The sequence below is a fragment of the Littorina saxatilis genome, linkage group LG3 (genome assembly GCF_037325665.1).
Source record: "Littorina saxatilis isolate snail1 linkage group LG3, US_GU_Lsax_2.0, whole genome shotgun sequence".
Lineage (NCBI taxonomy): Eukaryota > Metazoa > Mollusca > Gastropoda > Littorinimorpha > Littorinidae > Littorina > Littorina saxatilis.
The window spans coordinates 12221495-12249167 of NC_090247.1; the positions used below are offsets into that span (position 1 = coordinate 12221495).

General features: G+C 43.2%; 2 protein-coding genes across 3 annotated transcripts; both read right to left on the reverse strand.

Moving 5' to 3' along the window:
- Positions 1-1858: 1858 nt before the first annotated feature.
- Positions 1859-9245, reverse strand: LOC138961647 (uncharacterized). The gene is made up of 5 exons (XM_070333319.1): positions 9095-9245; positions 8406-8519; positions 6845-6874; positions 6596-6634; positions 1859-3472 (listed from the first exon to the last, which is right to left on the reverse strand). The coding sequence occupies exons 1-5, from the start codon at positions 9177-9179 to the stop codon at positions 3192-3194; spliced, it is 549 nt and encodes a 182-aa protein (XP_070189420.1). The 5' UTR covers positions 9180-9245; the 3' UTR covers positions 1859-3191.
- A 5119-nt stretch (positions 9246-14364) lies between these two features.
- On the reverse strand, positions 14365-22329 carry LOC138961646 (zinc finger protein 420-like). 2 transcript variants are annotated; one of them, XM_070333318.1, is made up of 5 exons: positions 22039-22329; positions 20523-20637; positions 19805-19870; positions 18675-18757; positions 14365-18034 (listed from the first exon to the last, which is right to left on the reverse strand). In XM_070333318.1, the coding sequence occupies exons 1-5, from the start codon at positions 22185-22187 to the stop codon at positions 15133-15135; spliced, it is 3315 nt and encodes a 1104-aa protein (XP_070189419.1). In that variant the 5' UTR covers positions 22188-22329; the 3' UTR covers positions 14365-15132. The 2 variants fall into 2 exon arrangements, with proteins under 2 accessions (XP_070189419.1, XP_070189418.1); XM_070333317.1 differs by having other exon boundaries at positions 18675-18760.
- Positions 22330-27673: the final 5344 nt, after the last annotated feature.

The following is a 27673-nucleotide window of genomic DNA, read 5'->3' on the forward strand; positions in this document are numbered from 1 at the left end:
GGGGAAAACGATGAATAGACAATGTGCTAGAAGAGAAATTCATGCTCAAGGCAGGCGAGGTAAAAACAGACAAGGTCTCAGAACAACCCGTTTTGCCTAACAGTCAGGCAAAACGGGAAATTTGCACAAGTAGTTTTTAGTCATTTCCTGATAGTGCCTAAAAAAATTCAGTCATTTCCGGAATTGCCTGATCAAACCAGGTATTTACCATGAATGCCTAAACTTTCAGACATTCTCGTGAAATACCTGATTTCCCGATTTGACTGTAACATATACACTCCGACAATGTTACAAATCTGTAGCCAATGAAATGCCCCCTTACATATCGTTAGGAAGTATCTAATGAAAATCGATCCAATATTTCTTTTTTCGGAGTTGGTAAACAATGTACTTTCACATAGTGTATACAACCACTTCTGGGTCAATACACACTCAAATTGTGTTCCATACTCCGACAATAAACTGCCGTGCAACAACAGTTATTGTGTGTGTTTTTGTTTTTCGTGTGTTTGTCTCAAGCGTACTTTGATACTATGAATCGAAAGTGCACTGCGCTCCTTCGCAAAATGGCGTCGAATGACATTCCGGTTTTCTGGTCTTTTAGACAGAGTCACTCGACAAGCCTGATCATCCACATCGCAGTCAAACAAAGCCAGACGCCAGACACTGTGTGAAGGCTATGTGTTTTTGTTCGCAGATAAAAACGTTCACATGTGCAAAAATCATATAATAAACAAATAAACTTTAAGGAGCTATCTGTGCACATATTGACAGATGTACACGACGCAGGCGTTTAGTATTTTGTACTGTCTACGGTGCTGGTCCCGTAAGAGGGAGGAGGGAGGAGGGGGGGTCAAAACCGCAACAGTTTGCTTTTAGAATTCCCTTCTATGTACTTGCGGAAATGGTCATTCACACAGACTATTTTAAAGGCAGAGTAAGCCTCCCGTAAACCATCACAGATACGGTCAGGCTTTTACACACAGTACAAACACCATTTCATTTAAACACTCACCAATTGAGAACATCCTAGGTGCCCTCCGTAAAGAGCGAACAATTTTCAAAGAATTTATTTTTGCGTGGTTTATCTTACCCCTGAGCCATCGTGAACCCGTGTGATCCAGTTTTCCCTTTTCACAATGCAGTCGTCATAGTTAGTCATTTGAATGCGACTCGACGTGAGCTTATCTACAATAGCACGTTTTTTTTATGCACGAAACAACGGCTGTGGTTCACAAGAACTCTAGCGATGGCTTTTGACTGTTGAGAGGAACGGCGATTTGCACTGATAAACCGGCCGTCGTCTGCTGCGACCCTTGCGTGACCCAGCTTCCGGGCTTTTCTTTTTTTTAAACTTTCACAACTTCGAATTGTTCTGATCTTGTCTTGATGAAAAACGAATTCTTTTATGATTAAAGAATGTTTGTGTAACAAGCTGTCAATTTATTATTTAGATTTTAAAAGTTAGGTCTAGCGCAAAAACGAGGCGCCGTTGTTGTTAACGGAACAAGTCTACGAAAATAAATTCTTTGAAAATGTCTCACGCTCGACAGAAAGCAGCCAGGATGTTCCCGTTCGGTGAGCGTTCAAATGGAAGTATGCTTGTACTGTATTTAGACGCTCGGGGAGCTCTGTGATGGTTTACGGGAGGCTTACTGTGCCTTTAAATGTAGTGTATTCATGAAATGTTTAACATACTGGCTCTTTTTTTTTTAAATGGTTATTTTGCTTTTTTTTTATTTGAACTTGACCCTGCCACGACAAAGGTCAAGCAATGCGTCATCGTAGGTGATAGCTGATTTGAGGTTCAGGTGCCAACATTCATAAACATTCGAGATATAGTTCTTTTTAAAAAAAAAATTGTTTATTCTTTTTCTTTTTCTTTTTTTCTTTTTTTGGGGTTGGGGGTGGGGGTCGGTCTGTGAAACAGCACAGTTGTGACAGAAACTCATCGCATGAATTGAAAGTCTAACAACTTCTTTCCGATCGACCGCTTACGTCACAAACCTGGCCCCTTTGATGCTGCTAGAGGCGATATGTCAACAGAAGGCTTAGATTGGTTGAACCACACAAGTTGGTGCTTGTGCAAGCACAATTTTCAGCGTAACAGTTGTAACACGTATGGCACAATGATTATGGCAACTATAACTTAGATTTCGTTTAAATGTAACAATTGTATAACTGTAGTTACTAAACATTTAATGTTGTTGACAGCCTTAATCTTCCGGAATCGATTTAAAAACAATGTTATCTTATTCCTTGTCGGTTCCTGATTCCAAAAACATATAGATATGAAAGGTAAAAAGAATAGAGATACAGAAAAGCGTGCTATCCTGCTCAGCGCAACCACTACCGCGCTATTCTGGCTTGTCAATTTCACTGCCTTTGCCACGAGTGGTGGACTGGCCATATTTTTGTTTGTTCGGTTTTTTTGTTTTGTTTTTTCCATTACTTCGTTGATTGATATTCTAACATTTTTAAAACGTATTATCATTAGGTTAAACCCTCCCATGGGCGAGGGCTGGATGTGAAAAAGCACCTGTTTGCTATGCCATTACCCTCGTTAATAAAGTGTCTGGTCTGGTCTGGTCTGGTCTGGTCTGGTCTGGTCTGGTCTGGTCTGGTCTGGCCTGGCCTGGTCTCTATTTTACACACACACACACACACACACACACACACACACACACACACACACACACACACACACACACACTGTCCTGGGTGATTCTATAACTAGAGCAAGGGCTGATTGTAATGAAGATGTTTTCTTGTCTTATTTTCTCTGTTTCTCTGTGTGTCTGTGTGTCTGTCCGTCTCTCTCTCTCTCTCTCTCTCTCTCTCTCTCTCTCTCTCTCTCTCTCTCTCGCTCTCTCTCTCTCTCTCTCTCTCTCGCTCTCTCTCGCTCTCTCTCTCTCGCTCTCGCTCTCTCTCCCCCCCCTCCCCCAATTTCCCAGCGATGGGACAATAAAGTAATGAAATGAAAATGAAATGAAAATGAATTGAATTAATTTCCTTTTATTCCCATAATGAAGTAGCGCTGACTCGTTCTCATGTCACTTCTTAATCGTCTTAGTACTTTTGCACTAAAATCTGGAAGAATGGTTTGGCGTACAAATGTCAAAAGATAGAATGCCCAACATAATTATGGCCCTCCCCTTACTGTGCTTGTACCGCGTGCTCTAGGATCTGCTTCAAAGATTACAAGCTATCCAGGAAATACCAGAGCCGTATATTGCTGTATGTGCCCATTGGGTGTGGCTGACATCAAAGCCTGTGGTTGACACGTGGGAGATAACCGATGTAAATCTCAGGTTGTGGTTTTTATCGGCATCTATGTAGGTCAGGCCGGCCGAGACCCAAGGCTTGGTGCTGAAAGGACGTGAGAACGTCACATGTCCCTTTGCAGTTTTCCTCCGATCATGTCCATAAGCTGGTTGATTGTTTGGAACCAGTGCTTGTCCTCCGATTTCACCTGAAATGAGAGAGAGCGGAATGGTAAAACAAACTACGTCGTCCAAACTGCTTCATCAAAACACATAATTGCAACTCTCTAAATATGGCAACTGTAAACTGCATCCACGTTATAGCTCAAAGGTTTGATTCCGACCTCCATCCAGGTAAAACTGCCTTGGGTAGTCTCCCACTGTCTGTTTGTCTGTCTATCAGTCAGTCAATGCACCCATTCATGAACGAACGAATCAGCCCATGTATGAAGACACCAATACTAGTAAATCAATAAATGCATTCACAAATCAATGAACTCTTCTTTTCTGCGCTCATGGGCCGCCACTCCCATGTGCACTCGTGTTTTGTCGAAACCATCCATCAATGAATGAATCTATAATGCATCCAAACCGGCCCCCGTGGCGCAGTGGTTACCGCATCAGACTGCGGGCCGGGAGATCGTTGTTCGAATCCCATAAGGGGTGCGTGGGTTTTTCGAGCTTCGGTCGGCTCCTACCCAGAGTGGAAGTGCTAAAGTTCCAATGGGAAGGCTGGGATCACACAGCCGAGTGTCATTCACTTCACAAATGCGATTGACTCAGAAAGCGCGAAAATAAAAAAAACTTGTCTCGATTCTTGTGACCCTTCCTGCTCAGGGCTCTCATGGTGACCTTGGTCCCAGTGTTCCTGTTCCAGCCATCCCTGAATATTCTGCTGTCAGCCTGGGATGCTCCAGGGGGGTCGACGGAAGGACGCAGTGGCGGTCTGCTCTCTGAGGAGACGCTCACTCAGTCTGGCTCCGCGACTTAACAGTCAGTGTCGTAAGTAGAGGGCTTAGTAGGTAGCGGTGCCTGTGTCCCTTGCCAGGAACAGGACCAATACTGAACACCGTCGAAGTGACTCAGCAGCAGTGCAGTGTCATCTTCCGAGGGTAGCCTACCGCAGCGGCCTGACATCCTTCCCTGGGGTGTCTGTAAAATTTGTGAGGGTGCCCAGGTGTCTGACCAACAAAGTCTGGCGGCGGAACGAAGTTCAGGGGTGGATGTTGCAGTGAGTGCTGGGACGGGGCGGCGTGGGAGCATACTGGGAGAAGGCAAAAGCGTCGGGACAAGCAAAAAGAGGATGAAACAAACAAACAAAAATAAAATAAATACATAAAGAAGAAAGAGAAGAAAAAAAAAGAAAAAAAAAGAGAGAAGAAGAAAAAAAAAGACGAAAGAAGAGAAAAATATAAAGTATAAAAAAAACAATAAAAAAACCCAACAATATATATATAATGCATCCAAGTACCAATGCATTAAAACACCAATGCATTAAAACACCAATGCATCCAAACACCAATACATCCAAACACCAATGCATCCAAACACCAATGCATCCAAACACCAATGCATCCAAATATTCGGGCGGGGATGTAGCTCAGTCGGTAGCGCGCTGGATTTGTATCCAGTTGGCCGCTGTCAGCGTGAGTTCGTCACCACGTTCGGCGAGAGATTTATTTCTCAGAGTCAACTTTGTGTGCAGACTCTCCTCGGTGTCCGAACACCCCCGTGTGTACACGCAAGCACAAGACCAAGTGCGCACGAAAAAGATCCTGTAATCCATGTCAGAGTTCGGTGGGTTATAGAAACACGAAAATACCCAGCATGCTTCCTCCGAAAGCGGCGTATGGCTGACTAAATGGCGGGGTAAAAACGGTCATACACGTAAAAGCCGTGGGAGTTTCAGCCCATGAACGAACAAAGAAACAAACCAATGTATTCAAACACCAATGCATTAAAACACCAATGCATCCAAACACCAATACATCCAAACACCAATACATCCAAACTCCAATGCAATCCAAACACCAATGCATTAAAACACCAATGCATCCAAACACCAATGCATTAAAACACCAATGCATCCAAACACCAATGCATTAAAACACCAATGCATTAAAACACCAATGCATTCAAACACCAATGCATCCAAACACCAATACATCCAAACACCAATGCATTCAAACACCAATGCATTCAAACACCAATGCATCCAAACACCAATGCATTAAAACACCAATGAAACCATACACCAATGCATTTAAACACCAATGCATTCAAACACCAATGCATCCAAACACCAATGTATTCAAACATCAATGTATCCAAACACCAATGCATCCAAACACCAATGAATCCAAACATCAATGTATCCAAACACCAATGTATCCAAACACCAATGCATTAAAACACCAATGCATCCAAACACCAATGCATCCAAACACCAATGCATCCAAACACCAATGTATCCAAACACCAATGTATCCAAACACCAATGCATTAAAACACCAATGCATTCAAACACCAATACATTAAAACACCAATACATGCAAACACCAATGCATCCAAACACCAATGCATCCAAACACCAATGTATCCAAACACCAATGCATTAAAACACCAATGCATTCAAACACCAATGCATCCAAACACCAATGTATTCAAACATCAATGTATCCAAACACCAATGCATCCAAACACCAATACATCCAAACACCAATGCATTAAAACACCAATGAAACCATACACCAATGCATTTAAACACCAATGCATTCAAACACCAATGCGTCCAAACACCAATGCATCCAAACACCAATGCATCCAAACGCCAATACATCCAAACACCAATGCATTAAAACACCAATGAAACCAAACACCAATGCATTTAAACACCAATGAACACCTCAACCCATACATCCAAGAATCAAGCGATCTATATACATCAATACTCGAATCAATCTATGTACAGGGCCGGACTACCGGGGGGGGGGGGGGGGTTATGGGGGTTGCGCACCCCCCCCCCCCCCCCCTAGCCTAAACATGTACCTCACTTATTTAAAACATTTTTTATTATTGTTTATTTTATGCCGTTTCATGCAAGGAGCGACCATTTTTCTATCTCAGAATATGACCTACCCAACAGCTTCAGGGGGCTCAGCCGCCCCCTGACCCCCACAAGGGGCCCTGCTCCTTGACCACCACTGGCAACCCCCCCCCCCCCCCCTCCTCTTAGCCTAGTCCGGCCCTGATGTATCTACCAATCACTAAATGAATCAATCAATTTTTTCATCCGGGCATTGTTCAAAGCATTAATAAAACGAAAAACTCACATCGTCTGGACTTCAACAAGTCAACCTCTCTCTGCAGAGCTGCAAAACAAAGTGGATGTTTGTGTATGTGTAACAGGTTCATTAGCAATTAAAAATTAAAGTGTCTTTTACTTTCAATCAGTCAATCAATGATTCGGTCAGGCAGTCAATCAATTAATCAAACGAAAAGTCTATCAGTACAACGATCAACCAAAGAGTCAGTCAATCCAACAAACATTCTATTAAGTAGACAATCAGAAAGACACTTACGTTCCAGGGATTTCACCTTCTTCTGTAGGACTGAAAAAGACCAATTTCAGTGCGTTATTTAATTGTTTCTGTTTCAATTCGTCATGATCACATTGCTGTGTTATCGGGTCCATTCGTCCCATAGATAACAATCAACCTAGCACCAAGGAGAGTTGCGTTACGAAAGTGTGTGTGTGTGTGTGTGTGTGTGTGTGTGTGTGTGTGTGTGTGTGTGTATGGTTGTATAGTTGTAAACATGCGAGCATTGTGTGTGTGTGTGTGTGTGTGTGTGTGTGTGTGTGTGTGTGTGTGTGTGTGTGTGCGTGTGTGAGTGTGTTTGTGTGTGTGTTTGTGTGTGTGTGTGTGTGTATGCGTGTGTGTGTGTGTATGTGTGTGTATGTGTGTGTGCGTGTGTGTGTGTGTGTGTGTGTGTGTCTCTGTGTGTCTCTGTGTGCGTGCGCGTGTGTGTGTGTATTCGTGTGTGTGTGTGTGTGTGTCTGTCTGTCTGCATGTGTGGGGGTGGTGTGTGTGTGTGTGTGTGTGTGTGTGTGTGTGTGTACATCTGTGTAGCAGCAAAAAATTATTGACAATAGTAATAAATATGCCCACTGCCTTCAGCGATTGATTTTCTTATCAACAACTTTCCATCACTTTGATACAAATCTTCACACACGTCCTGGTAACAAATATATTAACCACAGCTGGTAAGAGTCAAGTACATCCTGCTTTGCACGGAGACCATGATTGCAATCAAGCTCAGATATGATACATAATTGTTGAAGCAAAGTACGCGGGGACTTGCGCTCAAGTTGTTATGGATTTCAAGGAACATTCCTTGTTTTGGGGAGCGTTTTAATAAAAAGTATGATTTTACTTCTTTGTTTAAACAACAACACGTTTCCAAATTGTTTTTAATAGCCGGTAAAGGAAGAATTACTTACGAAGACCTGCACAAACTGAGAAAATGTTTTATATTTTGTTTGATGTTTGTACGTATCACTAACGAACTGGCGAAATCATAAGCAAAATCAAGAAAAAACATTTTATGAACAGTTGGATGTGTGTGATAAGATAGACAAATCATGTCACAAAATGATACCCCCCCCCCCCCACCTCTTCTGAAGATTAACCAAACTATAAATGGTGAACAACAGTACATTATTTCCAGGCCTGCTAATGCGGTCATTCCACACATACAAAATGTAGTAGTAAACCCTCTATTTGTATATCTTCCGTTGTATGACAAATAGAAACACATCATTACAACACGCGTGAACCAGAGATTAATATCACCTCCAAAATAGGTCATGTGCATGTAACTCATCAGGCAGAAACCCCATTTAACTACCAAACCCTCGTTTATCTGAATCTTGGCATGTCATCATTTTGAAACATGTGTAGCATAAAATCTCTCCGATTGATTTATCTCATTTTTATCATACTTGTTTCAACACACTCTGAAAATATCACACACAAAATATTCTCGAAATCTATTCTGAACGTCAATCGGTGTCTGATCTCTTTAAGGTCACCGCATCGGTATCAAATATCATTAAGTCTCAGAGGTTCCAACTCATTGTACCTGCAGACTTAGTCTCCAGTGCGTTGAGTCGGTTGGTCAGGTCGTACAGCACGGAATGGCTAGAATCGGCCACGTAACGAGACTGGTCAGTGGATCTTCTCTCTCTCGTTGGATCTGGGAGCCAATTCAATAAAAGATGTCAATGTGAGTATAAAAGAAAGATGGTTGATCTTGTTGCTGTTGTTGCTTGTTGTTGTTGTTGCTGCTGCTGTTGTTGTTGTTGTTGCTGCTGCTGTTGTTGTTGTTGTTGTTGTTATTGTTGTTCGTGTTGTTGTTTTTTGTGTGTGATGCATACGCAAGCAAGTACAGACTTGGACACACACAGGCGGGGCGGAATAACAGACATAAAGACTTTATTTTAGACAGACAGACAGACAGACACGCATGCACATTCACACACACACACACACACACACACACACACACACACACACACACACACACACACACACACACTCACACATACACACACACACACACACTTAACTAAATGCAAAAAGTCTCTGTCTCTCTCTTCTCTTTGTTAAACTGTTCTCTCTCTCCCCGGCCCCACTCACTCACTCACTCACTCACTCTCTCTCTCTCTCTCTCTCTCTCTCTCTCTCTCTCTCTCTCTCTCTCTCTCTCTTTCTCTCTCTCTGTGTCACCTAAACAAATATTTCACACTTTTCTGAAATTATCAAAAGTACCTTCAAACGTCGCAAGTGGTCCAGGCCCTGCAATGGTTATCGCTATCATAGTGACGCAAACAACAACGAGTACTTGAGCTTTCATTTTGCCGCTTGAGTCACTGGCTCTTGTTCAGCAATAATGAATTTCCGTATTGTTTGTCATCTAATATAGGACAGCAATAGTTACCACGTACGCAGAAAAGGTGCGTAATAAATTGTTCGTTGCATTAATTGATACAATCTGCGAGCAGTGCACGGTCGAAGAGAAAGCACACACACAAAAACAGGTGTCATTGCTAAAGTAAACTCGGCACACCAAAAGAAAGAATATAAAAAAATAAAAATATATTGCTATTGTTTTCTTCCCCCAGCTAAAGTTTTCATTCCCGTGTCATTTCATGCAAAGATCAAAGATGTCTTTTACATGGGTCGCCCGTGATCGCCTTCCAAATAAGGGTAGTTCCAAAATCGACCTGACAAAAACTTAACGTACGTACCAATTACAAAATCTACAAAATTTCAGACCAGGCATAACTTGGCAACCTTAGCATACGAGCAGACAGTCAAATCAATTATCTATCCAGAACAGGTTGTAGTGTTTCGATACCTATCGTATTTCCTGTGTTATGCTATTCCAACTGGTGCAGGTGTCGATCGCATGAGCGGTCGAAAACGGGAAGGTTTTGCGAGAATTTTGAGGGGCATCATCACAAAAAGCTCTGTATTTCAGCAATGACTCGATGGATTGCTTTGAAACTTTCAGGGTCTTATGACTATACAGAAAACGAAAATCTTTGATCCGAAAAGTGTGGCAGACTGCCAAGTTTAGTGCCTTTGATGGCATATCAGGTTGAGATGACACGGACATTAATCTTTTAGGGTGGGTACGAAAATGGGTGCAATAATTTGTTTGCCGAGTTTACCTGCGTTTAGTCACAGTTTTGACATGCCATCTAGTGCCTAATTACCTGTGGTGTATACACGCAAGCACAAGACCAAATTTTTTTTTTTTTTTTTTTTTTTCCTTGTTTTTTTTTTTTTTTTTTTTCCTTGTTTTTTTTTAATTTTTTTTTCCTTGTTCCTTGTCCCGGTGTGCTCTCACGCCGCCCCGTCCCTGCACTCACTGCTCCATCCACATCTGAATTTCGTTCCTCTGCCAGACTTGCCGATTTTACAGACGCTCCAGGGAGGGATGTCGGGTCGTTGCGGTAGGCTACCCTCGGAAGATGACACTGCACTTCTGCTGAGTCACTTCGAAGGTGTTCAGTAGTGGGTCTGTCCCGAGCTAACGGACGCAGCCCACTACCTACTATGCCCCCTACTAACGACATTGACTGCTAAGTCGCGGAGCCAGACTGAGTGAGGGTCCCCTCCAGAGAGCAGACAGCCACCACGTCCCTCCGTCGACCCCCCAGAACGTCACACGTTGAAGACTGACAGCAGAAGTACTTTTCAGGGAAGGATGGAACAGGAACACTGAGACCAAGGTCACCATGAGAGCTCCGGGCATGAAGGGCCACAAGAGCAAGGACAATTTATAATTTTTGGATGATTAATGAGATGAGGATGATTATAATGATGATGCTATGGATTTCCAATTTTGGTTTGAGACTACGTGACAGGGCAGCACTCTACGCTTACTGTCATAATATATCCTGGTGTCAACCAGGCCCGAGAACTGCCGCACCTGCGGTGTTGGTCAGGTAAACAGAACCTGAGCACCCTCAAAGTCGCATTCGTTAAGTGAATGACACTCGGCTGTGTGATTCCAGCCTTCCCATAGGAACCATAGCACTTCCACTCTGGGTAGGAGCCGACCGTAGCCCGAAAAACCCACATGACCCTGATGGGATTCGAACCCACGACCTCCCGGCCCACAGTCCGATGCGCTAACCACTGCGCTACGGGGGCCGGTCACAAGACCAAAATTAATGCGCAAGAGAAAGAGCCTGCAATCCCTGTCAGTTTCACTGGTTTTAGAAACATGAAAACATAGCCATCATGCATGCCCACACGATGCAGTAGGGCAGCTCTAATTGTAGGGAAAGATGGACCAATGTGTCACATTTCAATCTTTTTGGTTGATAGATGGACTGCATGTGCTGCATGTGTTTATATCGTTTGAGGCGACTTGAATTTTCTTTTTTAGTAGCTCAAAAGATACAATAGTACTCGGAAAGGTACTAGGCGAAATCTACCAATCTGGCAATCACAGTCATAGAACGCGTACGTGTGCGTGTTAGTGTGCGTGTGTGTGTGTGCATGTGCGTGCGTGTGTGCGTATGCGCGATTGCGTGTGTGTGCATGTGTCGCTGAGTGTTTGTGTATGTGCGTGTTTTTGTAGACAGAGCAGTCTAAAGGCCCTTGGTTGACTCTCTCTCACACACACACACACACACACACACACACACACACACACACACACACACACACGCTAACATTCACATTTACCTAAAACCCCGAAATACACAACTAAGACCACACATACGACCGGCACACACACACACATACAATTAAGGCCTTTCCGCACACTCCACACACACAGAAAATATTTCACAATGCTAGACAAGAAAAGTTTGTTTGATTCATGTTTATTCATTTGCTTATTTCAAAATCTGATATGAAAGGCCAACACATACACGCGCACACACGCACGCACGCACACAGACAAACACACACACTCTCTCTCTCTCTCTCTCTCTCTCTCTCTCTCTCTCTCTCTCTCTCTCTCTCTCTCTCTCTCTCTCTCTCTCTCTCTCTCTCTCTAAATGATCATGATGAGGATTGTGGCTACCGCGTTTCAATATATCAAGGCGATGTATTGCGAAGTTGTAAGCCCTTCCCGTGACAACTTTTTGGCTCACCATCTTAGATCCGACAAGGCTTTTATACGATAAGACCATCCATACGCTTGAAGTTGAACACATCCCAACCAACGTCCCGATTGTTTTCTTTGTACGATTAACATTTCTTGATGAATTCATTTCTCAAAAAGCCAGTAGCGTCTGTTCAAGAATTAATTCATCAACAAAGTCCCAGAGAAAGCATCCAGGCTGCTGATTTGTAGTATGTTTCCAAGCGAAGGGATGGTCTTAAAGTTATCTCATGTAATTTATTTTTACCAGCATGCTCTGAGGGCCCCAAAGGGGGGGTATCATCACGATCACGGGAAGGGAAATTTTCGCTTTCACGATCACAGTTACCTTGATTTTTGTTTTCACGATCACGAACACCAGTGGCAAATCACGGTCACGGTAAAAGTTGCATGTACAGAAAGCACGTGTCAAAGTAAACACAACCACACAGTAATTCGCTCCTCTGGATCTATTGTTTATTCAACACAAAGTGACAACTGTTGCACTTTTTTATAATTATTTTTTGAATTCTCTTTCATACACACATAGAAATACATATCATGATTTGTAATCAGTAACAAGAATGTTGTTTTCATTGGTTTTTTTTCTCTCTCTCTCTCTCTCTCTCTCTCTCTCTCTCTCTCTGTCTGTCTCTCTCTCTCTCTCTCTCTCGTTCTCTCTCTCTCTCTCTCTCTCTCTCTCTCTCTCTCTCTCTCTCTCGCTCTCTCTCTCTCTCTCTCTCTACACTCATACACATTCAACCCCCACACCCTCACTCACACACATGAATATATACTTGCACAATTTCACATTTCCAGAGCTAAATCTTGTAAACCCATTTTTTCAAAAACTATTGGGTGGATTGAAATTAAAGTACATGTATGTGTGATGGGTTTTTTATTTTCAACTTTGCCGTACAATTTGAGGTACACCATCGCCTGGTTCCATGGCCTTGAATAAAAAAACAGGAATGCTACAGGCCAAAAACGGTTTTACCTGAAAGAAGCGCGCAGTACCAGTAGCGAAGCCACAAGCCTGAGCCTGCGAAGCAGGCGAGCCAACTAGGGGGGTCCGGGGGCATGCCCCCCCGGAAATTTTTTCAAAAAACGGTTAAAATTTGTGCAATCTGGTGCATTCTGGGCATCATTTTAGGGGTTGTAATAGTGTTGTGATCTTGTTAAAAATCCCATTTTAGCCTCCCCCCACCACCATTCAACACACCTCCAAACTGGTGAAAACAACACTACTGTGCGCTGGCTTCATTGAGACCGGCGCCCGGTCGCGTTGCGCGATATTCACACGGATCGTTTTTGCGGAAATTTTTCATCTTCACCAGAAAAAAATTTGACTTTACCGGATTTTGAAAACGGCTTTATCGGATTTCCGGCAATTACCGGAAAAGTAGCATGCCTGACAAAATCCCCAACGAACATGACTTTGATCGTCTTTGACATGAGGATCAAGTGACCCAAACTGGCGCGTCTCCCCGCCATTGTTTCTGAATTTAACCCATTGTTGATATTAAAGTTTACAGGCGCTAAAATAAATCCAAGCTTAATGCAAAGAAGCGACAATTAGAATCTATGCCAAGCGTGTCCACGTTGCTGGGATGAAAAACACATTTCTAGTTTCGGTTTTGGCTAAACGCGATCTCGAGCCAGTCGAGGTCACACTGAGCGAGTGACAGCCGGACGTGGCAATGTCGACAATGTCAATGATCTCACTCAAACTCAAAGATCTTGAACAAATTTCAAGATCTTTGCCTACAATCAGAACAGTCATAGAGCAACATAGATCAACATACCTTGGTATTTCGTCTTCAGAAAGACCGACCCGTAGCCTGACCTTTCCACCAAGGAAGGCATTCTCGCCGCCTGCTTTGGTCTGGCTTGAATCCACAAAATATAACAGAAGTTCGATGACAGTACCGCTGCACGCCATTTTTGATCTTCGAATTCGAATTTCACTCAAAACTTTTGCACGAAGCCCTTCCATTGGATGAAGTTTGGTAGACTTTTGCAATTTGCCTTCTGATTGGATCTCTTTTTGTCAGTGTGTAATTGGTTCTTTTAAAGGGAAGCAATCGCTCTCAAAATCATATTTCTGAATGTGTTGTTGCTTCCCTTTCAATCGGGGTTGGCTCCTTTCCGAATAGACTAGAGGATCATAGAGTGTAATACAGCTGTGAAAAAATGTACGTTGAAAATAAAATGCTTTGCAATAATGCCCATCACGATCACGAAAACAAATGACGATCACGATCACGAGACTTGATTTTTTTGTCATCACGGATCACGGGCAAAGTCCCATCACGATCACAGAAATGGAAATTTCGGCAATCACGGTCACAGAAAGGTCAAAAAACGCCAATCACGATCACGGTTTTAAACCCTTTGGGGCCCTCTGCTCTCTCTCTCTCTCTCTCTCTCTCTCTCTCTCTCTCTCTCTCTCTCTCTCTCTCTCTCTCTCTCTCTCTCTCTCTCTCTCTCTCTCTCTCTCTCTCTCTCTCTCTCTCTCTCTCTCTCTCTCTCTCTTCACATATATGCCGGTGGCCTCGCATTAAATTTCCTGCATTCCTGCGTTCCTGCGTTCTCTTCACAGACACCGACACAAACGCACAAAACCACACCATTGTGACCGCCGTCCACCACCAAAAACAATCAACGGAAGCACACATTGTGATGAACAGCAACAAAGTGTGCCGCTTGGCATACCTCTGACGCTGAAGTCTACGTGTATGACAAACCAAGATTTCAATCATCAACCAGGGCAGGCTCTTTTTAAGACTCCCCCAATGTAAGACTGTGCTGTCCTTGTGATGGTCAGTACCGAATTCTTTTGTTTTTCAAATGTAACTCTACTTTACGACTTCCCTCCTTTTTAAGACCTGATTTTTTTACACATTTGTGACCTTCCACCACGAAATGAGTCGCATGTCACCTTTGCATGATTTTCATATTTTTACATTTTCAAAAGGAGTGTTTTATGCTCTATCCAGTGGTGAAAACCGTTTTAGAAAAGAGCGAAAACTTTTCGAGTTATAAGCCTGTGACTAAGGTGACCCTCACACTGTTACCACAGTTCCCCCTGACTTATGTCAAGCCTAGCGCAGAACCGCGCGAGGTGACATGCGACTCATTCCGTGGTGGAGGGTCACAATTGTGAAGGTCTTAAAACGAGGGTTCCAGTGAACAAGATGACTCACACCAAACCTCCCTGGGCATGCCACTGGCAGTGGAAGGAGAAGTCTTCCCTGCTGGCAAAACTTTTCTTGCAGGCAGCGCAATACAAGGCCAAATCTACCAGGTGGCGTTGCATGTGTCGTTTGAGCGACTTGGGCAGACGGAACTCCTTGCGACACTCTGTGCACATGTGCCGTTTCTCGCTGGTGTGGACCAACCGGTGACTGGTCAGCTCACCCCGGGTGAAGAACCGCTTGCTGCATACGTCGCACGAAAAGTGCTTGACCTTCAAGTGGCGCTGCACGTGGGCTCTGAGGTCTGAAGGCCGTGAGAACGCTTTCCCGCACTGCTGGCACTCGTGGGGCCTGGCGTCTGCGTGTGTTTGCATGTGCTGGTTGAGCGATCCGATCAGGTGGAACGCTGCCCCGCACTGGTCACACATGAACGGCTGCTTGGCGCTGTGTCTGCGCGTGCGGTGAGAGGCCAGCCCTGATGCGTGACGGAACGCCTGCCCGCACTCTGAGCACAGGAATGGTTTCTCTCCGGAGTGAACACGCATGTGGATCTTTAGGTCTCGCTGGCGTGAGATTTTAGCGCCGCAGATCTTGCAGGCGACAGATTTGTTCGGGTGTCGCGGTTGACGGCCACGTTTACGACACGGAGGAGGGTCTTCCGTGTCCGTTTCCTTGGCAACAAGTTCGCAGTTTCTGGGCCTGTCTTCTAAAAGTGATGTTACTACTTCATAGCCTTTCCTCTCTTCTGGGACTGCAGTGTCAACTGCATAGCCTTTCCCCTCCTCCGACAGAATTATTCCTTCTGATTTGGTCTTCACCTCCTCCCTCTGCTCTTGTTTCGGGACAAGGCAGTCTTGGCTGACTGTGGAGCCGGAGACTTGCTCTTGCTTTGGGCATGATTCGGGGTAGCCTGGACCTGGAGGTTTACAACTGCATTTAGTTATTTGTTGTGCACACTCAAACAAGGGTTGGACGCTATCTGAAGGAATGGGTTTATGCAGACTATGATGTATGTCCTGCTGTTGTTGTACATGTAGTTGTTCTTTGTCTTGTTGTTGTTGTTGTTTTTGTTGTTGTGCAGCTTCCATCTTTTGCACAGACCTTGAGTGATCTGAATCAATACGTTTTTGATGAGTCGTCTTCGCACTATACACTACCTCAAAGGAAACCTTGTTGTGATCCGAGTCTTTTTCCACGCAGCACAAACCCTTAACTTCTACTTTTACTCTACCAACAGTTTCTAATCTCTGCCCTGTATCCAAATCACTGCAAGCTGCCTCTGCTGCACACATGGCTACAGGGTAAGGAACAAGAGTTTCCTCTGTGATAGAATTGCTCAACATCTTCCTCGTGGAGCTAATGTCATTCTTCTCACAACTTGTCATTTCACCATCGCTCTCTATTACTTTCTTATATTTTTGACTCTGAGTCTCGTTGCTGATTTGTCCATCTTGATTCAGCGTGGAGCAATTCCCAATTACTGACTCGGATTCCTGAGTCCTACCTCCGGCACTAAAGTGTGTATCAACACGAGAATCACAGTGTTCCGCTTGCTCAGAAATACCCATGTGAGAAACACAGTGTTTCGCTTGCTCAGAAATACCCACTTGAAAAACACAGGCTTTTACTTGCTCACAGTTTTGAGTCTCTTTTACGGCACTAGGACTCCTGCGGCACTTGAACTTCAGGTGATATTTATACGAGTTTCTATAGCGGAAACGTTTATCACAGTCGTGACATGCGTACGGCATCTCTCCGGTGTGAACCCTCATGTGAACTTTGAGGTCACGTGCACGAGACACCGACGTCATGCACACAGAGCAGCATACAGGCCTTGAAGTTGAATCCCTGTCGCTCAGCGACTCGCTGCTTTTCCGAGGCCTCCCCCTTTTTCTCCTCTTTGGTGACCTAGCTTGTGTGTTGTCAGGGTGCTTATCTTCGGTTTGCATGTCCGAGTACAGTTCTTCCGACTTTTGAATTTCCGTTCCATTGTTGATATGAGTTTCTCTGTGTTGGGGATGTCTGCCTCTTTTTCTTTTTGGTACCAGTGTGTGGTTTGAGACCTCATCTTTGGATGTTTTTTCAGAGCACAGTTCAAATCCTATTCTGTTGTAGATCATGATATAAGATTCTCTGTTTTGGGGAGGTCTTGTAGTCACAGGTCGAGTGTTCTCAGACTTGGAGCGCTCTTTTTCTCTTTTTTTCTCTTCGTCTTCGTTCAGTTTATCCGAGCACACTTCTTCTGGCATGCTTGATGGTGGTTCAAATCTAAATTCAGTGGGAGTCTTGGTTTGTCTGTTTCTGGGTGGTCTCCCTCTTTTTCTCTGTGGCGGTAATGACATCGGCTGTGCATTGTTGAAGGGCTCGTCTTTCTTCAGTTCTGCCAGACAAAGTTCTTCTGAAAACACTCCCATAGCTGGGTCAAGTCCCATCTCACTGTGGATATGGGGTTCTCTGTTTTGTGAAGCTCTCCCTCTTTTTCTGTTTGGTAACACCTCAGGCAGCGAGTCTTTTGGCTTAGAGCGCTTATCTTCCCTTGACTTTTTTAAACCCAAGTCCAATGGTACTCCTGAAGCTGGTTCAAATCCTGTCTCATTTTGAATCTGAGGTTCTTTGTTTTGGGGAAGTCTCCCACTTTTTCTTGTAGGTGACACCAGTTGTGGGTCGTTGGACTTAGATCGCTCTTCTTCGTTTTGATTTTCATAGTACAGTTCTGTTGACACTCCTGAAGCTAGTTCAAATCCCCTCTGATTGTAAATGTGTGGTTGTTTATTCTGGGGTGGTTTCTCACTTTTTATCTTGGACGAAATTGGTTGTGTGTCGTCCGACTTGGATTTCTCTTCTGAGTCTGGTTTTTCTGAGCGCAGTTCTAATGGCACACCTGATGCTGGTTCGAATCCCGTCTCCCTGTGAACAAATCATTGTCTCTCAATCAAGACGATCACGTCACCCATCACAGATCACATACCAACAGTCTAACTACTTCCTGGACAGAGCGATAATATTTGATGAAATTATTATTTGGGTGTCACGTACAATATTGATCCCGCAAAGACTTGTAATCCACTACTCAAGGGTTCAAATCCGTGCCGGAACAAATGTGGGTCAACTTTCTATGCTGACCCAGAGATGGTATCTATGTCCCACCACCATGTCACCACTTTATCAGGTAAAAGACCAAAGTCATCCTGCAGTAAGTTAAGGTAGGGGATTACACCAAAACGCGTACACACCTGGGTAGCACTACTCTTTTGCTGCTTGCTTTCCCCTGCGATGGGACAATAATGTAAAGAAAGTGAAAATGTAAAAAACAATACTGTTCGACATAAAGTCCCTGGTTTGCTTGAGTTTGTGACATGCTGTATATTGTTAATTGTAACATGTCATGCATTTTTAATACATTTTGTTTAAACCAAAGTCCCATGTTTAATTTTTGTTGTTGCTTGGTTTCAAAAGTGTCGCAATAATGTGTTTAAATGCTGAGTTTATATAGTGAGGCGCAACTGTCAATGTATACAATAACTATCAAGATGACAATATTACCCACACAAAGTAAGTCACGTCGTTCAGTAGGCTTTCCTTTGTTCCCGGCTGCTGATCTTCCTTGTCTGATCCGTTAAAGTCACCCTGCTGCTGAAACAAGAATGTAAAAAAAGGTCAAAATGTCTGCCACCTGAAGCAGGTATTCAATAAAGATGTGTACCAGTATAGATTTCTACACCATTTTTTTCTTGGTGGGGGGGGGGGGGGGGGGGGGTGTTGGTTTTCTGTAGTTGTACTGGTCTTTTGTATTTTGCTACAATTGGTAAATTTGAAAAATGAAATTTATGGTGGCAATCCATCAATATCCTTCCCCAGTTCAGATCTTCAAGTGCTTCTGGAACTAGAGATAAAGAACAGAAAATATGAGAAAGCAAGGTCTTAAAAAGGAGGGCAAGAGAGGGGGGTGGGGGGTATTTTTATACCTCTACCAAAAACATTGGACTTTGCAGTAGCCAATTAAAAGGGAGATAAGCATTCAACAGACACCTGAAATTGTCTTAATTTGGAAGAAGGGGGGTCCTCAAAAGGGAAGTTTCACTGTCACTGATCATGCAAGCTTCTTGATATGTCTGAGAGAGGGGAGGTAATTCATACTTAAGCAAGAATGCAATGTATGGTGATCGACACTCCAAGTCTAAAACATTTGCACATCTTTTCTTCTACAAATGCATGCTTTTGAAACGAGAATATTATATTGTGAAAGTAAGTGACATTTTCTTAGCAATGCAGACAACTCTTGGTATATTGAACCCCTTTGAAATAGAAGACACCAATTGTGCAAAACTCAGGTAACCCTGATACATTTGCATGTTCTCTTGTTTCAAGTATTGCCTCTACCAAGAGCACCGGATTTTGCAGAAAAGCCAACTCAAGAAGGAAGATAACTTTTTTCTTGTACTGACAAAGCTTACCTCAGATGAATTACCTCCCTTCTTTAACTCTGATGCCTTCAGAAAACTCATAATGCTCAGTTAAAACCCCAGCAAAGCCACACACGGACTGATACCGGTCTCAGAGATTTTTTTAATTTCATTTTAATCGACAAGTGAATCATTTTAAGGCTGGTGAATTTGACAAGTTATTGGACATTTTTGAACTGTCGCATCCCTACATTACAGGTTAAGTTGTGCTTACCTGCAGTTTATCCTGAGAGATGGTAGGTACCTGTGACGCATGTGCCAAACGTTCAAGCCGAAGGACCTACAACACAATGAAATACAAATCAAAACAACACACAGATCTATAGTACATGCATCATAAACTCAAACAAGCAAAGAAAGTGTGCTCTTTGTTAAAGGTTATTCGGGTTACTTCCACTGAGTTATTTCCCTTGTTTGTGTAGGTAAAGCGGTTACTAGGCTCCAGGGCTCCAGCGTCACAGATGGTGGCCAGTCTTGACACCAGGCGGTGCTTCCAGACTACTTTAAATTAAATTACCATAGTTGTGGCGCATTTTCAAGTAAACTGTGCCGTGTGCATCTAAATTAAGGTACAGTCGTTTCCCCAGATTCTTCATCTTTGCCAAAAACTTCCCCCTAGCGGTCATATCAAAAAATATCCCTTTAATCACATACGCAATTTCTTGTTCTTTCGTTGACAGGACCTTTTTCTTAAATCATGTCACACTCACAGATCTCATGCAGAACCACACACAAGCACAGTGGATTCCTATCTCTCAGACACTCTACCCCCCCCCCCCCCTCTCTCCCCCTCCCCCCCCCCCCCCACCCGCACATCTCCCCCTTGTTTATCTCAGATTTTCTTGCATTCTTAAAAGGAAGAATCCAACGTACACTATTACTATCACTATCAGTATCAGTTAATATCATCATCATGCCTCCACGGTACATACCTTCCCATGAGATTGTTGAACTTGCACTCCGCAGTTTTCACAGTACAGCACAAGTTTGGCTTCACATTTATTGCACCATGCTGCTAGTTCCTGATCTGCCTCTCTTTCTTTGTGTCTGAAACAATGGTCACATTTTTATCATCACACAATAAGCTGACAATGCTTTGCTTAATTTATCAATACATACATGTATACAAGAAATAACATTTTTGGGAATGTAATACAGTCAAGCCTGTTAAGGCCACAAAAAAAATTGTCTGTTTCTGGTTACCCGACCGACCCTAAATTTCGGCGCCGACCCTAAACTTTTTTTTTCCAAATTCAAGATGTAAGATGTCTCAAGTCTTCTTTTTTGTTTCATCATGGAAATATCAGACCAGGTAAACAAAGAAAAACATGTCATACTCTTTCAGTCTTTGTCACAGATTTGTAAATGTGTTGAGTGTCTTGTCTCTATGTATAGTGAATCCAGTCTCTTTGTGCGATTTTTAAAGTTAGTTTTATTGGTCTACATTTGGGGAAAAAAAAAAAAATTCCCTACCTACCTACCCTATTTTTTTTTAGCCATGTTACCAGAAACAGACAATTTTATTTTGTTGGCCTAATAACACCCAAAAGTGGTCACTCTACTGTATACACAGTTGGTATAACTATGAAAACCTTGAGGATTCCGGATTTGGGATAGTTGTTGTTGGTAGGCAATTGTTATTGCGAGGTACCGTGGCTATACCAGGTCAGGTTTGACAATACATGCACTAGCAAATAATTCGAAATGTGATACTGATAGTGTCATAATTAATATGTGTACTAATACACCGATTAACACAATAACAATTCCGTGGCCATTTTAGATTAGCACATATGCGCACATCTTTTTCTACAAGCACTTTTGCTTCTTCTTCCTCTTCCGGTTTCCTGTTTTTGAGAAAATGCGCATCCGCAGATCGTTTTTTCGAAAGTTTTTTCTTCTTCTTCCTGTTCTGGTTGATTCGAGAAAGCGTAGATTCAGTTGGCAAAAAGGGCCATTTTGTAGTCTTCCTGCCCTGAAGTTGCTTTTGAGTGTTCGAAGAAAGAGTGTAAAGGTTCTAAGGATTACATCGGGCACACAAACACGTGATTATCCTTTTTTTTCCCCTTTGATTTGTACGCGTGGCAGATCGTTTTTTGCGAGTATATGTTTGTACTTCTTCCTCTTCCGCTTTCCTTCTTCGTTCCATGTAAACGCCGAAACTGTTAACTGGTGTATACTTGTTTAGCATATATATATACACAACATACAGATCCCTAGCATTCTCTCTCTCTTTAATTTTACACACACACACATTCACACGCACACGTACACACACACACACACACACACAAAGTCAAAGTACACACACACACTGAAAGTACACACAAGTCAAGTACACACACACTCTCACACACACGTACACACACACACACACACACGCACACACACACACACACCACACACACACACACACACACACACACACACACAAGCAATAGCCCTCACAGGTGTAGCAGATACTCTGCAATTTCGGTATCGGAAGTCAATCCTTGTCTGGTTCCAACACTGCGAAAGCGAGAAATGATGTCCGATGCGATATCGAGATGTCTGGCATTCTGCGGCACAAGATTTTCTTCCAAAGCTCCGTTTTGCATATTTGTCAATGCATTCTTGGTTTCAAAGGTTACTGATGAAGAACAAGCTCGCGTAATTATGGATCTCAGCTACAAAGCGTCAGCGAAATCTTTGCAGACGAGCTTTGTAAAGTTCGTAAATTTTACACCGGAAGCTGCTTACGACGAACTATGAAAACATGGATACTGTGGTGTCTGTCGTCTGCTACGACCAGGGGAAACTACTCACGTCCGCCCTTGGACCGCAGCGGGGAGCACCCTGCGAGTTGTATGCAAAGACGACAACGACCAAGACCAAGATCCAGACTACAGCTAGGCCCCAGAATGTAAGCTTTTCTACAGTACGGATAAAGACTTGCACGGATGAGAACCCTGTGTTGCCTGTTTATTTATTTCTAATACCTGTACTGGAATAAACGGTCTATGATAATCATGTTATGTACGTCAGTGCAATTTTCGATTTTTAGTTCAAGCCGCTCAGCGAAATAAAATCCATGTATGTTTTCAGTCAACAAACTGCTTGAACTCGCAGCCGGGTTCTTCCTCAGTTTTTGCAATAAAAAAAAACAAGGACGGACTTACAGAACAAACGTTAAACCATGTGTTTCGTTTTAGGCTAATTCGATCAGTTTTGGACTAGCCGTGTGTGTTCCGGGATTTCTTAATTCACCCTGTGTTGCCCGGCTGTTGTCTCGAGTCCGTAGAACTTCTTCTATTGTTCGGTTGTATATACAAGTAAATATCGACAGGGGGCCGACAAATGGTTTAAATGTGAAATGTGTGTATATGGGTGTGGGTCTGAAACAAACAAACAAACAAACAAACAAGCATCCGCGATCGAATCAGACATCAAATGGCAATGCCATCAGCTGCCCTTGCGCTCACTCCCCCCCCCCCCCCCCCCCCCTCGGGTACCAAGTGTTATCAAAAGTTTTCTATTATTTCAACGAGTGAGAGAAGACTTGCCAACAGGCCAAAAAGAAACTATGTGAGAGAGAGAACTTTATTTTACAAGGATAAAGATTTAAGGGTAAGCGAGAGGGTTCTCGTGATTGTTTTAATTTAAAAACTCATTCATAACAAGAAATTCCTCCGAGATAGGAAAAACACCCCCGTCCTTACCATTCTCACTGCCACCAACTGAGAAGGTTATTTCCCTTTGACCATTAATATGTCCCTGGCCCTCTATAAGTCCTTGTAGAATCTTAATCCACCAATAACTCCATAACCGTGTGTTTGACTGGTCCCAATTTTTGTAAGGACCGTCTCAGGAATGTATAGAACCTGTTCACCAAGTTTGGTGACGATCGGTCCGTTCATTCTTGAGATCTATATGCGAACACAAACACACACACAAACAAACAAACAAACACATCGACCGAATCCTATACACACCCCTATACCGGGGGTGTAAAAACTAGAGACTATGTTTCTGATCAAAACGAATGATTAATCTGCTGTATCATTCGCTTGTCGCTTGCCTTCGGCTTTCGCTCGGCCTTTGACCGGTTATCCCCCGTGTCAGTTCTGCCCGTAGCAAAACTTGCCACGCGACCGCTCACCAGACAACGTCTGCTCTGCTCGACAAGCTCAGCAAAAAGTAAAACGGCCCCAGTCCACAACATCCCGCGTTCCTACGTCACAAGATCAAAACAAATTCAACTCACGAAGGGTGTCGGGTACCGAAAAACGATCATTTTACCTATGCAAATTAAAGGCTGCCCTTTTCGTAGCGTTCATTAATAATTCCTATTGTTTACATGTGCCAACAATGTTATAAAACTGTACCTAAGGGGATATAATAACGATTTTCTGTAGCTTTCGAACACAGAAAAAAATATTTCAGTATTGCAAAGTGGTTTTGATAGTGTCGAATGTAAACAAAACAGTCTCAAAGTGAAAGTGGATGTTTTCCGGAAATTGCGAAGTTAACAAGAATACAGAAAAGCGCGCTTTCCTGCTTAGCACAATACGCTACCGCGCTAATCTGGTGTGTCAATATCACTGCGTTTTGCACGTGGAAGGTGAGCGATTTTCTTCACGCGGGGATTGACGACGCTGTCTGTGTTGACGGTCTAAAATTAGCCCAAGTCCTGGAGAACATAGCAATAAAGAATTAATTATTTCTCGCAATTGGTAAGGACTTCAAAGCTAAACATTTGCAGGAAGCTTAATTTATACATCCCCGCAACGATGGGAAAAGCCCTGGAAGTAATTAAACTAATTAAATAGGACAATGTCAGCCTTTAAGGGATCGGCTCTTCCACCAGACCATTTCAATACAGACAAAACACAGTCTCGGAAACCTTAGTGGATCCCCGATAGTACAAGTTTGAATTCTCAATAGCACAGAGGTACCACGAGTTCACAAGTTCAACGGATGCGCAAAAGTACACGTACACGTGTACCGTAACTGTCGTTCAGTCACAAGCCCACAATAGGTGCTTGATTTTGGTATTTTGATTTGCATAACATTAAACCTTTGTCGGGGTTCATGGTCATGGCAACAGCCATAATAATATTATATGATGTATAATATTACATTTCAGCATATGTGAATTACATGTCATCATACCAAACTGTCATACATTTTTATTCCTACATTATTGTGATTGATCACAACCAAACCTACTATCATTGGACACATCCTAATGCAAGCGCCTGTTCTTGGCAACTTCCTGGGTCCTTTGCAACAGACACTGTTTGGCCTGAAGGTAAAATGTACAATGTATTTTCTGATTTGTGCACAAAAGCTTTTTTTCTTTTTTCTTTTTTTTAACATAACAATGTTTAATGTCACTGTATGTTTGAAAGACCATGGTCACATTTGTAAAACAAATGTTAAATTAGAAAATAAATAACATTTTGGTTCATGATTTTTCCTACACCTGTGCTGAAAAAAAGAAATAAAAATGTCGGTATATAAGTCACTCAAATACATCAAAGTATTAAAGGTTTGAGTTTGTTGCGGTTGACCCTGCCAGTTCGACCTATGATGTTTTTGTTGAACAATTTTGCCGTCACCCCTCCCATAGGGTGACGTATTTCACAACTTCCTGTGTTACACAAACTCAGTGATGACCAATTTTGCCTTCACCCCTCCGATAGGGTGACGGATTTCACAACTTTCTACTGATGAACAATGTTGCCTTCACCCCTCCCATAGGGTTGCCTTCACCCCTCCCATACACAAACTGATGACGTATTTCACAACAAAATGGCGCTGCCCATGGTCAACCTCGAAACTATCCGTATAGACGCCACTGATTTTGCATGATTGTTAATGAAGGTATGCTTGGAACAAACCACTATGTAGGCCTATTGTGCATACGTTTGTATTGTATGTTTTCTATTTTTCGTGTGATACTCAGTTGCGTACCCCCCGGCCATTGAAAGGGGCTGTAGGCCCATATTCAATTAAACTGTGTCAGTGCACGTGTCAGTGTCAGTGCCTCTCTCTCTCCTTCTCTTTATCCTCTTGTTTAATTAACAAAGTTAGAGAGAACCGGGAGTATTCAGCGTGCTGAATCGCTTGACTGAATGGTTAATCACGCCTCAGCGTTCTTGTCATTTTTTTTTTATTGATGTCAATTTAACCGTGGTAAAGTAAGCGTTTTTTGCTTTCGATTTGGACGATGTCTGCGGTCTCGGGTTCTCTAATGAAATAATTAAAGAAGGAATCCTAACCACGTGAGTCTCAAGGTGATTGAAAGAGAAAGATACAGACTCTTAGAACCAAAGACAATGAAAAGCATGTGCTGAACAAGCGACTTTCACCCCCACTCATCCCCCTACCCCCCCCCCCCCCCATTCCTTTAATAAAGAGAGTTTTGTTTTTATAGAAGTCGCTTTATCTTCTCTATGCTTCTCGTTGTCTTTGGTATACAGATGACTGACAGACAAACAGAGAGTGACAGAGAGATACAAAGAGACAGACGGAGAGAGACAGAGAGAACAAGAAATTCCTCCGATAGGAAAAACACCCCCTATAAAGGGAAATAACCTTCTCAGTTGGTGGCAGTGAGAATGGTTATTTCCCTTTGACCAACGGGGGTGTGCCTCTATAAGTCGTTGTATAATTTTAATCCACCAATAACTCCCTAACCGTGTGTTTGACTGGTCCCAATTTGTGTAAGGACCGTCTCAGGAATGTATAGAACCTGTTCACCAAGTTTGGTGACGATCGGTCCGTTCATTCTTGAGATCTATATGCGAACACAAACAAACACACAAACAAACACATCGAGTGAAACCTGTACACACCCCTATACCGGGGGTGTAAAGATAGAGAGAGGGAGTGTTTGCGAGCGCGCGTGTGTGTGTGTGTGGGGGGGGGGGGGGCGTGCAAAGAAAGATTTGAAACGCTGAAATGTTGTCCAGTCTTTCAGCGCGTGCAATATTTTGTCAAGTCTTGTCTCATGGAATTACCTGTACATGTACCGACTATGTTCCCGAGAATTATGTGCAATTTTTGGGAAAACGATCACTTTCTATGTAAAGTATAAGGTTTCAGAGCTTCTATTCATGGAAAGAACATCATTGTGATATAGTGAATAATAGCAGGCGTCTCGTCACCGCGCGAGACTTGCTGTGATTGTGTAATCTGGTCTCTCATATCACATCATCTTCCACGGGTCTAGGGAAATCACGCCCTGATAACTGGACCAAACAGTATCACACACACACACACACACACACACACACACACACACACACACACACACACACACACACACACACAAACACACACACAAACACACACACACATACACACACATACACACACACACACACTCGCACGTAGGAATTCGATTTTGCTAGAATTAAAATCAACCAATAGAAAAAACATGCATTTTTGGCTAGGCGTGGTGTTACACGAATTATCTTTTTCCGCTGTTTATGATTTCGTCTTTCAGCCGAAGAAAGGGGTTCCGAAAGTTCAAGACTTCCATAACATGTTGACACTGTGACCCACGCTCACCCTTCCGTGTGAATTGCCAAACAGGAAATGTGTCCTTCTCTCGCTTTATGATTCTTCTTCTTCTTCTTCTTCTTCGTTCATGGGCTTATAGACTCCCACGTTCATTCATGTTTTTAGCACGAGTGGATTTGTACGTGTATGACCGTTTTTACCCCGCCATTCAGGCAGCATACGCCGATTTCGGGGGAGGCATGCTGGGTATTTTCGTGTCTCTATAACCCACCGAACTCTGACATGGATTACAGGATCTTTTCCGTGCGCACTTGGTCTTGTGCTTGCGTGTACACACGAAGGGGGTTAAGTTACTATGTAGCAGGTCTGCACATAAGTTGACCTGGGAGATCGGAAAAATCTCCACTCTTAACCCACCAGGCGGCAGCGACCGCGTACCGGGATTCCAACTCACGACCTCCCGATTAGAAGGCCGACGTCAAACCACCACGCCACTGCGACCGTCGCTGTATGATTCTATTCACACGCAGAGGATGTCAACTGCACCTACAATTGACACTTCCCGTATCCTATT

What these genes read in the sequence shown, in the direction of transcription:
- LOC138961647 (XM_070333319.1), bottom strand. Translation starts at nt 9,179, where the DNA reads ATGAAAGCTCAAGTACTCGTTGTTGTTTGCGTCACTATGATAGCGATA. An exon ending in ACCACTTGCGACGTTTGAAG is followed by an intron (nt 8,520 to 9,094) that starts GTACTTTTGATA and finishes ATTGGCTCCCAG; the next exon opens with ATCCAACGAGAGAGAGAAGA. An exon ending in CTTGTTGAAGTCCAGACGAT is followed by an intron (nt 3,473 to 6,595) that starts GTGAGTTTTTCG and finishes CTCTCATTTCAG; the next exon opens with GTGAAATCGGAGGACAAGCA.
- LOC138961646 (XM_070333317.1), bottom strand. Translation starts at nt 22,187, where the DNA reads ATGCAAAACGGAGCTTTGGAAGAAAATCTTGTGCCGCAGAATGCCAGA. An exon ending in GCAGAGTATCTGCTACACCT is followed by an intron (nt 20,638 to 22,038) that starts GTGAGGGCTATT and finishes CCATTGTTTCAG; the next exon opens with ACACAAAGAAAGAGAGGCAG. An exon ending in AACGACGTGACTTACTTTGT is followed by an intron (nt 18,035 to 18,674) that starts GTGGGTAATATT and finishes ATTTGTTCACAG; the next exon opens with GGAGACGGGATTCGAACCAG.